Raw genomic sequence first — 18,832 nt, 5'->3', positions numbered from 1 at the left:
TTTGTTGCCAAAGGAATATTTGATAGTACTTCGATTTCAAAAACATACTAATTTACTACAATTATGAAAATAACCAAACTAAAATGGAAATAAAAATAATAAAACTAAATAGATATTTAAAAAAGGAAACAAAAATGTAAAAAACAAAAAAAAGTTAATTTAAATGCAATGAATGTTAACTGAAACATTATATAAATTATAATATATTTAATAAAATTAAGTGAACTTAAAAATACTTTCAGTTATACTTTCAGTAAAAAAATATCAGTTTGTTGCCAAAGGAATATTTTATAATAATATAAAATAAAAATAACTAAACTAAAACTGGAAAAAAAAAATAGACTTAAAAACGAAAACAAAAACATTTGTTATTGAAATAAAATAAATGTTAACTAAAATATTTTAAAAGTTATACTTTAAAAAATCCAGTTGTCAATTTAGTATTTTATAGTTTTAGTTTAGTTTAAGTTGAGGTATGACTAAAACTAAAAATAACTAAACTAAAACGGAAAGAAAAATGACTTAACGAAAACAAAAACATTTGTTAATTGAAATAAAATAAATGTTAACTAAAATATTTTAAAAGTTATAATTTAAGTAAATAATTCAGTTGCCAAATTAGTATTTTATAGTTTTAGTTTAAGTTGAAGTACTTAAATTACTAAAACTAAAAATAACTCATCTAAAACTGAAATAAAAATAGACTTAAAAACAAAAACAAAAACATTTGTTATTGAAATAAAATGTATACTTTAAATATTCCAGTTGCCAATTTAGTATTTTATAGTTTTAGTTTAATTTAAGTTGAAGTAAAACTAAAAATAACTAAACTAAAACGGAAATAAAATGATTTAACAAACACAAAAACATTTGTTAATTGAAATAAAATAAATGTTAACTAAAATATTTTAAAAGTTATAATTTCAGTAAATATTCCAGTTGCCAAATTAGTATTGTATAGTTTTAGTTTACTTTAAGTTGAAGTACTTAAATTACTAAAACTAAAAATAACTAATCTAAAACTAAAATAAAAATAGACTTAAAAAAAAAACAAAAACATTTGTTATTGAAATAAAATAAATGTTAACTAAAATATTTTAAAAGTTATACTTTAAATATTCCAGTTGCCAATTTAGTATTTTATAGTTTTAGTTTAAGTTAAAGTACTTAAATTACTAAAACTAAAAATAAGTAAACTGAAACAAAAAATAGATTTAAAAAAGAAAGCAAAAACATTTGTTAATTGAAATAAAATAAATGTTAACTAAAATATTTTAAAAGTTATACTTTCAGTAAATATTCCAGTTGCCAAATTAGTATTTTATAGTTGTAGTTTAATTTAAGTTGAAGTGCTTAAATTACTAAAACTAGAAATATTAAAACAAAAAAAATCCAAACAGAAATTTAAAAAATAAATAAAAGTATGTCAATTCAACAAAATATTACAGCTAGTTGCCAAAGGAATGTTTAATTAAATAAGTACTTAAAATAAAAATGAAATGACCTAAATCTGAAATAAAAATAAAAACTAAATAGACACATTTAAAAATAAATAAATAAATAAACTTTATATATTAACTGAACTATTTAAAAAAAACTGTTATACTTTAAGTAAATATTTCCGTCAGTGGTGTCATGTTTTATAGTTTAAAGGTTTAATATATAAAAAGAAATTTAAACTAAGTAGGAATTTAATAAAAGAAAAAAAATCATAAAAGGTATAAAAGTAAATAAAATAAAATCTAAAAATACATTCAAAATCGTGTAATATTATATGAAGAATAGTAGAACAGCAGTGGTGTAATCCCTTGTGGACTGTTGTTGTTGCTGCTCTGAGTGAGTGTGCAGAAATAGACCCCCAGTATTTCTGGCTGGAGGGGGGAGTTCCTACTGTCACATGTTCGTCTCGAGCGGAAGGGTACAGCTGACCCCCTCACACTCCCCTTTACCCGCAAACTCACGCATTTCCCTGCCCCATACCGCACTCAGCTCCTGTAAGAGTGTGTTTACAGCATCTGCGCCGCAGGACAGGAGTCTCTCCCCGAGTCCGGTTCGTATCAGTGCGCGCCGTTCTACTTTCTCACGCGGAGGAGTCCGGCAAGCGCTCAGAGAAGTTGCCCCGAGTAAATCCGACCGACCGAAGACACAGAGATTCACGAGCATTCACGGAATAACCGCGTCTAAACGGGACACACAACTCAGAGGAACAGAACACAAACACAACTCTTCATCTGCGTCCCCCTCCTCCTCATCCTCATCTTCCTCCTCTCCTCTCCGTGAGAATGGCGCAGATTTTACCGATCCGCTTCCAGGAGCATCTGCAGGTAAAACCGCACGGACACACGAACAAACGTTCGTGGCTTTTTCGTGACGCCGTCAAACTGTAAACACGCAACTGTGTAACGGCGGCCTCGCCCGCGCGCTGCGCTCTTGCACAAGTTACATAGTTGATACATATGTGACATTAGAGAATATAGAGTTGCGATATATGTTACATAGTTGCCTGACATTTAAAAGAATAACGGTGAAGGGATTGTTACATAGTAACATCGTTCCAGGTCGTGTCAGAAATTGTTACATAGTTGCATGACATTTATATTATTGCAGTTACTGTATCGTAAAGTGTTTTTTTTTTTTTTTTTTTTTGGTTACACAGTTGCAAGCGCCCCACGTTTAAAATAATGCTAGTTACATAAACATTTTTATTCATTATCAATATTTTACATTACAACTAAATGTGTCCAAGTCCACTTCAATAGTCCTGTTTTCAAGTGTGTTTTTATATAAATAATACTTAAAATATTATTTTATATATACTGTTATTTTTTTTAAAGTATTTCTATATTAATAATATTCCATGTAGAGTAATATGTGACCCTGGACCACAAAACCAGTCTTAAGTAGCACGGGTATATTTGTAGCAATAGCCAAAAATACATTGTATGGGTCAAAAATTATAGATTTTTCTTTAATGCCAAAAATCATTAGGAAATTAAGATCATGTTCCATAAAGACATATTGTCTATTTCCTACCATAAATATATGAAAACTTAATTTTTGATTAGTAATATGCATTGCTAAGAACTTCATCTGGAAGGCGATTTTCTCAATATTTAGATTTTTTTTTTTTTTTTTTTTTTTTTTTTTTTGCACCCTCAGATTCAAATATTGTCCTATTCCATCAATGGACGCTTATTTATTCAACTTTAAGATTATGTATAAATCGTAATTTTTTTTTTTATTAATTGACCCTTATGACTGGTTTTGTGGTCCAGGATCAAATATGGGCTTATAAAACCGCCTGTATGATTATGCACAAATTATAAGTTGTTTTAGATTGAAGTACACTGCCTGACATTTTATTCCAATTACTCAGCATGGTGGAAATTGACACATTGTGACATCGCCGTATGATAAATTGCACAGCAGTTGCATGGTATGCAAAAAAAAAGACCTTACTGTAGTGAAACAAGCGTCTTTGCTGAAGTGAGTTTTACAGACAATGAAACGGTATGTAATATTTGGATGACTCTTCATAATGCAGTGTGCAGGTACGGTAGTCCATGTGCAGTGAAATACTGTATTAAAGCCTCTATTTATGAAAAAAAGACCTCTAAATGACACATTTACAGGTCTTTATATCATCTCACAGCTTCTGAAATTGTGTTTAGGTGCTTTGAAGCTCTTTTGCAAGTTGTTGTCGGATGCGTATTGACAATATTGTCTCTTTTCTCTCTATGCTGCATTAGTCGGATGAGCTTGTGTCTGTAATTGTGGATTGGAAATGCACCGTCAGTAACTCCAGACATGCGGTATTCCTTCCTCACAGATACAACATTCAGCACAGCGCTGTCATGTGTGCCTTAAAAACACACATCAGATAGCACATCTGCAGTCTTTAAAGGAATAGTTCACCCAAAAATGAACATTTGCTTAATGTGCTCAGCTTCAGGTTATTCAAAATGTAGATGAGTTTGTTTCTTCATCAGATTTGGAGAAATGTAATGTTACAGCACTTGCTCACCAATGGATCCTCTGCAGTGAATGGGTGCCGTCAGAATGAGAGTCACGAAAACATCACAATAATCCACAAGCAATCCACACCACTCCAATCCATTGGTTAACTTCTTGTGAAGCCAAAAAGCTGCATGTTTGTAAGAAACAAATCCTTTATTAAGAGGTTTTTGCTTAAATATGAGTCCTCTATCTATAACAGTGCTTCCTCCAGTGAAAAAGTGGTCTGGTCAGAATCAGGAGAGAAATATGCACCGTTTACAAGCCAAAACAGCTTTAAAGAAATATTTGAGTGGATTTTAATGTGAGAGACAACAGGAGATGGACTTTTTCACTGGAGGAAGCGTCATTATGGATTATGGACTCGTATTTTAGCCAGAAGCAATGGTTAAAATACCTTAATGAAGGATTCTTAAGATGTTAATTGATGGACTGTGGATTATTGTTGTATTATTATGTTTTTATCAGCTGTTTAGACTCTCATTTTGACGGCACCCATTCACTGCAGAGCATCCATTGGTGAGCAAATGATGTAATGTTACATTTCTCCAAATCTGATGAAGAAAGAAACTCATCTACATCTTGGATGGCCTGAGGGTGAGCACATTTGAGTGCATTTTCATTTTTGGATGAATTACTCCTTGGGTTTTCTGCTTGAGTGAGATAAGATGACTCAGCTTTCCAGTAAAGCAGGACTCTTACAGTCGCAAAGACTTGCTTCGCTCATTTCATCTGGATTCGAGTTGCTCTCCTGCTTGGAAGTGTGTATTCTGTGGATCTATTGGAAACAATGGGACAGTGTTATTTTGGAGATGAGGACTTCGGTGCCAAACGCTAATGAACTTTCATTCTACACGCCTTTGAAAATATTCTCTGTGACAGAGACGTGTGAGCGACTGTCCCAGCCTCACCTTTCCACAGGCCGTGTTTTCTTTGTCGTTCACAGAACGCATCTGGAATTCACTCTCCGGCTGATCGAAACCAGATGCTGCCGTCTCATTTAGATGTACGGCTGCTTTAGTGGGATTTGTGATGATATTTTGTTGTAAAATGTGGAATTTCATAGCGTGTCTCTTGAGATACGGTTCCCCCGTGTTCTCTTTTGATTCTCTTTCTCTCTCTCTCGTCTTATTCCGGTGTCGGACGCCCAGCCGGTGCAGTTCGGTCAAAGAATGCCAAGAATCTGCAGCCGGCAGGACTTTGGGCCTCTAGCAGCTCGGCTTTATGTCTTGAACGTGTGTTTGAGTTCATTCAGAGCTGGATTATAGTGATACAGTTTTATCCTGAATGGAAATGTGTGTGTGCTTTTATAAATAGACACACGGTTCATTCAGCTCATGTCTTATAAATATGTTTAACTGGAAAAGGAACAAACACACAGATACAAATATATCCAGCTTCACTAGCCTTTCAAATCACTACTTACAGATCTTAAAAGTATATTAAGTTTTATTTATTATTTAAATTATTATTTAAATGTATGTATGTATGTATTTTTTTTAAATTAGTATTATTTTTATTATTTAGATTACTATTTTTGTTCATTTAATTGTTCTGCTCGTGTTCAAGCTCTTACAGTGTTATTTTTGCTGTGTCATTTTTCTCTGTCCTCTGATTGGCTGCTGATGTAAAGCTGTAACCCAATAGAGATCTGGCTAATGAAGTTACAAGCAGGAAGAGGAAACATGTTTATAAACAGCATAAACTGACACAGAGGACTCATTTCGTTGCACACATTCAAAATTAAAATATAATTAGTTGAACTCAATGCTTGCAGAATATAAATGGAATCATCTTTCCTGTCTTTAATATCATTTAATTTAAGATTTAAAAAATATTATTTTTGTAACTATGTATGCTAATATTTAACCCTTTTAACAATGATTCTTATGCACAACAGGGTTACAGTTACTTGAAATAAAATAAACATTAACTAATATATATATATATATATATATATATATTATTTCAGCTTGTTGCCAAAAATAAATCTTTTCATTGATCTACTAAAATATTTAAAATCAAAGCTGAAATAAAAAAATGACATAAAACTGCATAGACATATTTAAGAAAAAAAAAACTAAAACTAAAAACCTAAAACATGACAAAAACCTACAACAAAATGACTAAACGTTTTGAAAATTTTGAAAGTATTGAAAATTGAACATGCTTCAAAAAGAAATGTTTGTATTTAGAAAATATGTATTAAATATCTATATTAGTATTTTAGTATATTTGATCAAATGAATAAATATGTGTGTATGTAACCACTGTTGTAATTTTTTTTAGTAAGGATGTGCATTTAATGTGCAGAGTAAGAACATAAGGTAGCTAAAGTGTTTAAAACATACGTGCACACTTCAGTTTTTTTAAATAGATATCACGATTCTCCTATGATTCTGGAAGTAAATAAATAAATAGACAACTAAATAAAACGTAATTTACTAGAGGTGACAAAAATGCTAATTGCTGCAGTCTATTTATAAATCTATTAAATATTCAACGAACTGTTAAAAAACAAGTTGAACAAATGATTCAATGACTCGCTCAACTTCATTTGTTTCATTTCTGAGTAATTCAACGTTTTTTGAACGAGAATCTCTTTTTTAAGTCTCTTGTCGCCACCTGCTGGCATTAAGTTGTAATTGATACAAGCTTTATTTTCAAAAAGGTCATTTGGTCACTTCAGTGCGGGTTCGCGAATCATTTGATTCAGATCGGGACTTCGGAGCGCGATCGCGAATCATTTGATTCAAATCGGCACTTCAGTGCGGGTTCGCGAATCATTTGATTCAGATCGGGACTTCGGAGCGCGATCGCGAATCATTTGATTCAAATCGGCACTTCAGTGCGGGTTCGCCAATCATTTGATTCAAATCGGGACTTTCGAGTGCTATTGCGAATCATTTGATTCAAATCGGATCTTCGGAGCTTGATCGCGAATCAATCTGATTCAAATCGGGACTTCAGAGCGTAATCTCCAATCATTTTATTCAAATCGGGACTTCAGTGCGGGTTGGCGAGCTATTTGATTCAAATCGGGACTTCGGAGTGCTATTGCGAATCATTTGATTCAAATCGGATCTTCGGAGCGTGATCTCGAATCATTTTATTCAATTCGGGACTTCAGTGTGGGTTCGCGAATCGTTTGATTCAAACTTTGACTTCAGTGTGGGTTCGCGAATCATTTGATTCAGATCGGGACTTTGGAGCGCGAGCGCGAATCATTTGATTCAAATCGGGGCTTCAGTGCGGTTCCGTGAATCATTTGATTCAAATCGGGACTTCGGAGCGCGATCGCGAATCATTTGATTCAAATCGGGGCTTCAGTGGGGTTTCGTGAATCATTTGATTCAAATCGGGACTTCGGAGCGCGATCTCGAATCATTTGATTCAGTTGAAGCTTCGGAGCGCGATCGCGAATCATTTGATTCAGATCGGGACTTCGGAGCGTGATCTCGAATCATTTTATTCAATTCGGGACTTCAGTGCAGGTTCGCGAATCATTTGTTTCAGATCGGGACCTCAGTGTGGGTTCGCGAATCGTTTGATACAAACTTTGACTTCAGTGTGGGTTCGCGAATCATTTGATTCAGATCGGGACTTTGGAGCGCGATCGCGAATCATTTGATTCAAATCGGGGCTTTAGTGCGGGTTCGCGAATCATTTGATTTAAATCGGGACCTCAGTGCGGTTTCGTGAATCATTTGATTCAAATCGGATCTTCGGAGCGTGATCTCGAATCATTTTATTCAATTCGGGACGTCATTGCGGGTTCGCGAATCATTTGTTTCAGATCGGGACCTCAGTGTTGGTTCGCGAATCGTTTGATTCAAATCGGGACTTCAGTGTGGGTTCGCGAATCATATGATTCAAATCGGGACTTCGGAGTGCTATTGCGAATCATTTGATGCAAATCGGATCTTCGGGGCTTGATCGCGAATCATTTGATTCAAATCGGGACTTCAGTGCCGGTTTGCGAGCCATTTGATTCAAATCGGGACTTCGGAGCACAATCGCGAATCATTTGACTCAATTGAAGCTTCGGAGCGCGATCGCGAATCATTTGATTCAAATCAGACTTCAGTGCGGGTTCGCGAATCATTTGATTCAAATCAGACTTCAGTGCGGGTTCGCGAATCATTTGATTCAAATCAGACTTCAGTGCGGGTTCGCGAATCATTTGTTTCAGTTCGGGACTTTGGACTGATTTCTCTTTTTTACTGAACAGTACAAAACATCAGACCATTAAGGCAGTACAGTTAGCCTATAAAAACAAAATAAGGCAATAGAAATAAAGAATACACAAATACAAATCCCTTAAGAAAATTAACCATGGTTATACTATAGTAAAAGTGAAGTAACCATGTTTTTTATTGTATAACAACAGTTTTATAACAAATACAATGGTTAAATCAAATGGTTCGTGTTTCAAAACTATGGTAAACTTGTGGTTACCATTTTTTATCTCTAGTAACCATGTTTTTTTTTCACATTAAGAGGGCACATATGAATATAGAGATGCAATTTTGACTGCTTTAGGATGAACAGAGCTTCAGATAGTTTCCACATACTTGTCTAGATCAACTATGAGTAAAGAAAACAGTTTTAGAGACAGATTTTTATGTATGTGAAATTTAGCTAGCAGGAAACACAAATTAATGAAGTTATGTTTTCCTCTATTCGCTTTTGAGTAGTCAAACAGCCAATTTTTGAAGGTGTGTAGTTGCTGAAAGGTTATATTTTTTTAATTATTCTGTAATGATAATGCCAGTATGATTAATAATGCATGCAATAATACGTTGATCTCTACATTTTAGCACATTGCACTAGTAACAGCAAAGTCATAGTTCTGATTTCCCACGATTGTCACATGTTTACCTTTGAATTTATTTTGGATAAAAGTATCTGCAAAGTGCATGAATGTAAATGTGTTGCGGTAAGAGATCAGTAAGCGGAAGAGACAGAGACAGAGCGAATCTCCTGACCACGTCTGCTTTATCTCATTCTGCTGTGAGATGGAGCATCATCATAGACGAGCACATCGGAAATGAGTTTACCTCCTCCTCATTAGGATCTGTGTGTGTGTGTGTGTGTGTGACTGGACATCTGGAGCTTTCTGCCCCACTACATCCTGAGTGTCCTGTGGGACTTTAGTGTGGATGTCTCATATAGATGCAGTGCTTTTCATACAGATCTTTTGCTACTATATGTACAGTTTAACCCTTCATTTAAACCTGTCTGATGTAAAGCCACTCCTGATTTGGCTGATATGTGAGTGTTTTAAAATACTGAAGTCGCTGTTTGACTGGCTTCAAACTGAATTTTTTTACTAATAATGTCATTTTTGTCCCTTACAAGTTTAGCTAAACCAGCACAAGAGTCCTTTATAATTCTTAAAACCTCTCTTATTTATATATTTATTTCTATTTATATGGTTTTTTTTATTGTTTTACATACCTATATATTTGTTTATCTTAATTTTACATTTTTATTATTAAATTTTTGGCAAGGTTTTGTATAGACTTTTTATTTTTTTTAATAATAAAATAATGTTTTATTTTACATTCTTTGTAAATGTTTTTTTTATTTTTATGATTTATTTTTTTAGCAAGTGTTTTATTGTCAATATGATTGTCTTTTTAATATATTTTAATTTTTACATTGGCATTTAATTTTCAGCAAGTTTTATTTTGATTATTTTTATTTTAGAGTTATTGATTTAAATGGAACTTTAATATTATTTGATTAACTAAGTATGTAATTATTTTGATGATTTGTATTTTTTTTGTTTATTTTATTATTCCAGACTTAATTAAAAACTTCTCTTATGTTAGCATTAGGTTACAAACATTCATTGCTGTTAGTAATGTTGACTATGTGAGTATGTTTATTTTCATTTTACTTGTAAGTATGAAACTGTAGACAGTGTGTAAATTGCAGGCAGCTTCATTCAAATGAGTCCTGTTACGTAACGTTTCTAAAGCGCCTTGTTTCCTCATTGTCTTTGCATTAAATCATCAGATTAGCTGTGTTTGAATTGTATCAGAAACAGGCAGATATTTACATTTTTCATGCTGACAGTAGGGCACTTCATATGGAAATTTTGGCCTGTACAAAAACAAATGACTTGTGTTTTGCTTATTTAAAAATGTGTAAAAAAAACCCCCCAAAAAATAGTTTTTAATTTTAAAGCATGCAGGCATTGTTAAAAGACAATCTCAGGATTAATAAATCTATCAAAAAACATAAAAAAATAAGTTAATAATAAGTTAACATAAAAGTTAAAGCTAAATAGGGGAATAGAAAAAAGGATCATTTATTTAAATGTTTACATTTTTATAGTTTATTTTTTAGTAAGTGTTTTATTTTGATTGTTTTTTTTTAACTTAATTATTTTAATTTGACATTTTTATGATTTACATTTTTTGAGTGTTTTTTTAATGTTTTTATTTTAAAATGATTCATTTAGACATTTTTATTATTTTATTTTGTAGTGTTTTATTTTGATTGTATTTTTTTTATTTTAAATATTTAATTTAATTGGACATTTTTATGATTTACATTTTTGGAGTGTTTTTTTTTGTTTTTACTTTAGAATTATTCACTTTGACAAATTTTTTAGTGTTTTATTTTGATTGTATTTTTTAAATTATTTTAATTTGACGTTTTTATGTTTTACATTTTTTTTTTAGTGTTTTTATTTTAAAATTATTAATTTTGACATTTTTATGATTTTTTTGTTTAGTGTTTTATTTTGATTGTATTTTTTAAATTATTTTAATTTGACGTTTTTTTGTTTTACATTTTTTTTTAGTGTTTTTATTTTAAAATGATTAATTTTGACATTTTTATGATTTTTTTGTTTAGTGTTTTATTTTGATTGTATTTTTAAAATTATTTTAATTTGATGTTTTTATGATTTACATTTTTTGAGTGTTTTTAAAATGTTTTTACTTTAAAATTACGTATTTATGATTTAATAATTTTTAGCAAGTGTTTTATTTTGATTGTATTTTTTTATTATTTTAATTTGCCTATGATTTTTGGAAAGTGTTTTTGAATGTTTTTACTTTAAAATGATTAATTTTGATATTTTTGTAGTTTTATTTTGATCGTTTTTTTAATCATTTTAATTTGGTGTTTTTCTGATTTACGTTTTTTTTTAATGTTTTTACTTTATTTAAATTATTATTAATTCTGACATTTTTATGATTTCATTTTTGGCAAGTGTTTTTTTTTTTATTGAATTTTTAAAAATACTCTGTTTGAAGGCATTTATGTTTTACAGGCTGACAGTCGTGCACTTTATTCAGTAAGTTTCGGCTTGTACGTAAATGACGTGTTGGTTGTTCAAAAATGTGGCCTAATCTGCAGTGAAAAACATTGTTTTTGATTTTAAAGCTTGCATTTCTTGTTCAATCTCAGGATCTTATCCAGACGGAGAGGCAAGCCATTTCTAGAGACCGAAAAATCACAGAGCTTGATTTTGCAGCAGGTTTTTTGTGAAGTCAGGGAAGATGTTCATTAGAGCCCTAAACACAGACTCACTCCTCTATCTGTGTCTGTGTGTGTGTGTTTGAGGGAGTCAGTAACGCTGAGACAAGAAAAGGGAGGAAAGAGTTGTAACTCTGTTTCCTCTGACGCAGTGTGTATGTTTTGGCCGTAGGCTGCTATACAGTATCTCCAAGTCCTTGCGTAAGCAGTGTGTTCCCGTCAGGCGGACAGCAGGTTTGCGTTACTCCCATGTTTTTCAACAGTGAATCATTCAGAGCCCAGAGAAACTCCTGAGCCCCGAAGAACGTGAGCTTTCACCCGTCTGTAGGATCCAAGCACTCATGAAACGGGCCGGCTCTCATCAGGACGTTTCATATTTAATATACGGCTGTGCTGAGACTTTGGACCAGTGGGAGTTCACTGTGAGGAAAATATCAAAGATGATGTCAAAATATATTGAATCTCGACGCTGTTCACAGCTGGTTAGAGCAGAAACTATTGATTAACACAAGTTTTATTACTTGATGCTTTATTGCAGGAAGTACCAAACGTTTTTTGTCAGCTGAATCCTTTTGAGCTGAACTATTAACTTTAGTATTCAAGTTACTGCAACACATTCACAGTTCTCTGAGCTGTGACATGCAGGTAAAAAAAAAAAAAATTAAAATATTTTTATTTTTTTAAATATTATTTTTAATTTGATATTTTTTTTTTTTTTTAATTACATTTTTGATAAGTGTTTTCTTTTTATTTTTCAATGTCTTACTTTTTTATTTAATTGTTTTACTATATTTTTATTTTTCATTATTAATTTTAATGTAACTTTTAATTATTTAATACGTTTTAGCAAGTGTTTAATTTTGATTAGTTTTTTAAATATGTATTTTAGTATTTTTCAGTGTAAATTTTGATTATTTTTATTTAATTATTAATTTATTCATTTTATTTTACTTTTTATGATTTAATTGTGTTTTATTTTGATTTGAAAAATATTGTCTTTATTATTTCTATGATTTAATGTTTGCATTTTTAAAATTAATTTTGCTGAATTTTAAAAATATAAACATTAATTTTAATTAAAAAATATTTAAAAAAGTAATTTTTAAAATTAAAAAATGACATTTTAATTGAAAATTAATTAAATCATCAAAAAGAAAATTAAAAATACATTTAAATTTTTTAATTTCACATTTTATGATTTATTGAATTTTTGGTAAGTGTTTTATTTTGATGTTATTTTTATTTGTAATTATTTAAGCATTAATTTTACATTATGATTTTTTTAAGTGCTTAGTTTCGCTTATTTTTATATTAAGTTATTTATTCATTTAAATTTTTAAATATGTAAAGTTTAAATATTAATTTTAATAAAAAAGTTAATTTTAAAAATTTATTTTTCACATTTTAAAATGTAAAAATTTAATTGTAATTAAAAATGAATTAAATCATAAAATAGAAAATTAAAAATACATTTTAAAATAAAAACATTCATTTTTAATTTCATATTTTATGATTTATTATTGATTTTTGGTAAGTGTTTTGATTTTTATGTTATTTTTATTTGTAATTATTTAAGCATTAATTTTACATTATGACTTTGTAAGTGTTTAGTTTCACTCATTTTTATATTAAAATTATTTATTAATTTTAATTTTTAAAAATGTAAAATTTAAACATTAATTTTATTTTAAAAATTAATTTTATTTATTTATTTATTTTTACATTTTAAAATTTAATAGTAATTAAAAATTAATTAAATCATAAAATATGAAATTACATTTTAAACACATTTAAACACATTTAAATTTTTAAAATAAAAACATTAATTTCTAATTTTACGTTTTGTGATTTATTGAATTTTTGGTAAGCGTTTTATTTTGATGTTATTTTTATTTGTAAGCATTAATTTTACATTATGACTTTGTAAGTGTTTAGTTACACTTATTTTTATATGAGAATTATTTATTCATTTTAATTTTTAAAAATGTAAAATTTAAACTTGAATTTAAAACTAAAAATGAATTAATTTTTTTTTTACATTTTAAAATTTAACTGTAATTAAAATTGTAAAATAGAAAATTAAAAATACATTTAAAATAACTTTAATTTTTAATTTCACATTTTGTGATTTATTGAATTTTGAAGTGTTTTATTTTGATGTTATTTTCATTTGTAATTATTTAAGCATTCTTTTTACATTATGATTTTTTAAAAAAGTGTTTAGTTTCACTTATTATGATATTATGAAATAAAATTTTATGATTAATTCTTTAATGGAAAAAAGTGTTTGATTTTGAGTGTTTTTATTATACATTTATTTATTTTACTTTTTAATGATTTTTGTATCAAGTAATAATTATATAAAAGTCATTAAATGATTGTAAAAATCAAACATTGCACTGGCATTATTAAATCAGTCCTGTAGTGTTTTTCTGAGCGTTTTCCCTGTCGCCCTCTAGCTGCAGACGCTGGGAGTGAGCCCGGCCAGCATCGGCTTCAGCTGCCTGACCATGGAGTCGGACCGCTTCATCTGCATCCGAGAGAAGGTGGGCGAGCAGAACCAGGTGGTGATCGTGGACCTGAGCGACCCGACCAACCCGATCCGCCGGCCGATCACGGCAGACAGCGCCATCATGAACCCGGCCAGCAAAGTCATCGCGCTGAAAGGTGCCGATCCGCTCACGCCTCATGTTTTTTCTCGCTTAATCAAATCAGTCTGACAGGTTTCATTATGCTGTTGTTGTTCTCTGATATGCTTCTCAGAAATGTTAACTCTTGCTCTAACCACTAAACCGCTCTCGCTCTGCTCTTGTTGAAGATGGTGAGTTTCTCCGTCATTCTGGAATGATGCCTGTCAGTCACTGTGCTCTGATCATTGACGGCACACATACATATATAACGTCTCATATGTATGGAAACGTCTGTGTCCTGTTGGCTGAAGGCAGAATGACTGTGATTCCTGACATATGCATGAGTATTGTGTGTATGTAAACCACATTTTGGGGACAAATTTGTGCCCAAAAGTAAGATAAATCTGACAAAATCACACATCCAGGGACATTCTCAAAACTATATAATATAATATAATGAGCAGTTGTTTAGTTGTAAAAATGGAAAACGCTTTTTGTTAGCGTTAGAATTTGGTAATGGACTTTCTTTTATTTTGTTTTGAAAATTTGGAAATTATTTAATTTTTTTTTAGTATTAAATACATTTAGATTAATTTTATTTAATTATTTATTAATTTAATTTATTTTGATTTATTTATTATTTATTATTATTTCTATGATTTAATGTTTAAATTTAAAAATGTTCATTTCACGATAGTTATTCCATTTATTCATTGGTCAAATTCAGTTTAATTAATTTTTTACATTTTTTTGTTTTTGTATTATAGTATTTTTAAGTGTTTGATTCAAATTAATTAATTTAATTAACTGAATATTTTAATTCATTTTTTGTTTTTATTTATTTGTTTTTTCTTTTACTTTTTTTTTACATTATTTATTTTATTTAAATTATTTAAGTTTAAATTTTAGTATTTAATTATTCAGTTTATTCAGTAAATAAACAATTCAGTAAATACAATTATTTATTATTTAACAATTCAGTTTAATTTATTTTTTACATTTTTTAGTTTTTTGTATTATAGTATTTTTAAGTGTTTGATTCAAATTAATTAATTTAATTAACTGAATATTTTAATTCATTTTTTGTTTTATTTGTTTTTTCTTTTACATTTTTTAAATGTTATTTATTTTATTTTAATTATTTATTAAGTTTAAATTTTAGTATTTAATTCATTTTTTGTAAGTGTTTTTAATGTTTAATTACTGATTAATTTTAAGTTTACATTTTTAATATTAAATAAAGTGTTAAGTGTTAAAGTGCTAATAAAGTGTTTTACTGTCTTGATGATTTATTTCTTTTTAATTTTACATTTTTAATATTACATTTGCTTTATTTAGATTGTTTTTTATTTAAAAAAAATAAATTACAATAAAAAACAAATTACAGTAAACAAATCATAAAATGTTAAAAATAAAAATATTATTTTTAAGTTTGCATTTTAGAGTTTTATTTGTAGTATTTTTTATTATTATTATTTATTATTAAATTTCATTTAGTTTTCAGCGTTTTAATTTTTTGTAAGTGGTTTATTTTGATTATTTAAAAAAAATCTTTATTTAAAATTGTTTTTTATTTTAAAATTACAATAAAAAACAAATCACAGTGAACAAATCACAAAAAAATCGTAATGTTAGATTAAAAATGTAAAAATAAAAATATTATAAGAAAGTTTTATTTTGAGCATTTTTGTTTTATTATTTATTGTATTATCTTTTATTTTTTATCTAATACAATTCATTACAGGACGCATATCACCACATATTATATTTTGTAACTTGTTAAAGGCGTCTGAGCTGAATCGCAAGTTTCAGGAATGAAATCAAGCACTAATCGTGAGTCATACTGTAAAGAATGCATGTTCGATACGGCCTGATTATTTACAGTGAAACATTCCTGCTCGTCCAGCTTTATCGACATGCTCTTGATGAGCCTTTTGCTCATCACATCCTGGTTCATGAACCCCTTAGACATTAAGTGCTTTGTGGTGTGTAATCTGTAATCACGCAGATCATGTGATCCCGCTTAGTCTGTCTGTCTGTGCTGTTATTTGAACTGTAACTGAGATATCTAATATTCATAAAACTTTTCTTAATAATTTATTTAATTTGACATTTTTATGATTTCATTTGTTTAGCAAGCATTTTATTTGTAATTTATTTTTTAAAATGATTCCTTTTAATTTTACATTTTTATAATTTTTAGTAAATGTTTTAATTTATAATTTGGTTCTTTTTCATTTTAAAATTACTTAATGTTTTTATTTTTTATGATTTTATACATTTTGAGTAAGTGGTGCATATTGATTTGTTTTTTGTTTAAAATAATTGATTCATTTCAATCTTACATTTTTAAGATTTAAAAGATTTTATTTCTAGAATGGTTTTGTAATCAAAATAAAATAAAATAAAAATGTAAAAATGCAGTCATTTTTCTGTTAGGGTTTCATTTCAATAGTTTTTATGATTTATTTATTTAATTACTTTGTATTTATTTATTCATTTATCAAATTCAGTTTAATTCATGCTCATTATTTCATATTTATTTTTATGTTTATTATTAATTTTAATTTAACATTTTTACAATTTGCAGTTATAACATAAGATAAAATAAAATAATTAATTCATTTTAATCTCACATGTTTAAGTTTTTTGTTCTAAAATGGTTTGGTAATTAAAATAAAATAAATTAAAAATGTAAAAATGCAGAAATCTTTCTGTTAGGGTTTAGATTTAGTAATAGATTTTCTTTTATTTTCAGTATTTATTTTGAGTGATTTATTTTTTATGATTTATTCATTTAATTAGGAATTATTATTAATAAATCATTAATAAATTATTTATTCATGTATTTATTCATTTATCAAATTCAGTTTAATTAATGTTCATTATTTCATATTTATTTTAATTTTACATTTTTAAATTTTACAGTTATAAAATAAAATAATGTAGTCTTTTTAATCTTACATGTTTAAGATTTTTTTCTAAAATGGCTTGGCTATTAAAATGAAATGAAATGAAATGAAATAAAATAAAAAATGTAAAAATGCAGAAATTTTTTTGTTAGGGTTAAGAGTTGGTAATAAGTTTTCTTTTATTTTGATTTTTAGTTATTTATTTTTTTATGATTAATTTATTTAATTACGAATTATTTATTTATATGTCAATTTATTAAATTCAATTTAAGTCATGTTTATTATTTCATATTTATTTTTATTTTAATTATTGGCTTTAATTTTACATTCTTACAATTTTAAAATAAAATAAAATAAAATAATTTATTCATTTTAATCTTACATTTTTGCGATGTAAAAGTTTTTTTTCTAAAATGGTTTGGTAAAAAAAAAAAATAAATAAATAAATAAAAAAAATAAAATAAAAAAGTATAAATTTAAACTAACTGAAATGAGCTTAAGTACAAAAATGATTAAAACTAAAATCAAAGATAAAGCTGCTTAGAAATAAAATAATAAAATAATAAACTTCAGAAAAAATTAGAATGAAAATATAATTATAAAAATAAAAGCTAATTCAAAATATTAATAAATATTATAAAAATATAATTAATACAGCAATAACACTGATGCATGTTTTCAGTGCTGCACACAGTTATTGTCTCATCTCTGTTTGTGATGAATGATAATGATTAATTAAAGTACAGTAGTAGATTATTTCTTATATTCAACAATGATAATCAGTGTTGGGGGATATCACTTTCAGAGTCAACATTAAATCAATATTCACTTCCATAATTTACATTTCTGGTGTAAATGTGAATGATTTATCAGCGCATGCTATTCTAGTTTGTCTTCATAATCTTTCATCAGAATGCAATAACTTGCTCTACTGTATCTCCAAAACTACTTTCATTTTCGTTCTTTTGATGAAGTTAATTGTAATGTTTTATTTTGTTTTTATTAGTAAATGCATTAAATAAACAACTAATCTACACCATTTTGGGGCATTTCAAAGCTAAAAACTAACAGAACAAAGTATTTGAGTTATCATGTTTGCGTCCAGCGCTGCTGATATTCAGTGTTGTGTGAGGTCAAAGGTCAAAGGTCAAAGGTGGCGTGTGGTGTGTGTCCTCCAGCGGCGCGGACGCTGCAGATCTTTAACATGGAGATGAAGAGTAAAGTGAAGGCTCACACCATGACCGATGAAGTCCTGTTCTGGAAGTGGATCTCGGTTAACACCGTCGCTCTGGTTACGGACACGGCCGTCTATCATTGGAGCATGGAGGGAGACTCTCAGCCAATCAAGATGTTCGATCGTCACGCCAGCCTTGCCGGATGCCAGATCATCAACTACAGAACAGACGAGCAGCAGAAGTGGCTCCTGCTCATCGGGATATCGGCACAGGTGAGCGTGTGTGCGTGTGTGTGTGTGCATGGAGGTAATTCATCTTTCAGTTTTGCTGCTCCAGCACTTTAAAGTAGGGATGCATGATATATTGGGACGACTACACAGATTCAACACTCATTTTTCACGTTTCTGTGCTGATTGTCGGGGGAAAGATTCTCTGAACTTTGCAGTATGATGTACAGTGGGTACGGAAAGTATTCAGACCCCCTTAAATTTTTCACTCTTTGTTATATTGCAGCCATTTGCTAAAATCATTTAAGTTAATTTTTTTTCCTCATTAATGTACACACAGCACCCCATATTGACAGAAAAACACAGAATTGTTGACA

The 18,832-nt window shown here is 29.0% G+C and overlaps 1 protein-coding gene across 3 annotated transcripts in view; it reads left to right on the top strand.

Moving 5' to 3' along the window:
* The first annotated feature begins 1,991 nt into the window (after window positions 1-1,991).
* Window positions 1,992-18,832, top strand: part of cltcl1 (clathrin, heavy chain-like 1) — a 57,455-nt gene continuing 40,614 nt past the window's right edge. For 2 of the 3 annotated variants that reach the window (XM_051117275.1, XM_051117274.1), the window contains exons 1-3: window positions 1,992-2,324; window positions 13,971-14,178; window positions 18,232-18,500. In XM_051117275.1, the coding sequence (XP_050973232.1) occupies window positions 2,283-2,324; window positions 13,971-14,178; window positions 18,232-18,500 (519 nt within the window). In that variant the 5' untranslated portion in view covers window positions 1,992-2,282. The remainder of the gene's footprint in view (window positions 2,325-13,970; window positions 14,179-18,231; window positions 18,501-18,832) is intronic. The other variant, XM_051117276.1, reaches the window with a different exon arrangement.

The sequence above is a fragment of the Labeo rohita genome, chromosome 8 (assembly GCF_022985175.1).
Source record: "Labeo rohita strain BAU-BD-2019 chromosome 8, IGBB_LRoh.1.0, whole genome shotgun sequence".
In the NCBI taxonomy this organism is placed as follows: Eukaryota; Metazoa; Chordata; class Actinopteri; order Cypriniformes; family Cyprinidae; genus Labeo; species Labeo rohita.
Note: the sequence above shows the minus strand (reverse complement) of the source record. Positions and strands in the feature narration are given on the sequence as shown.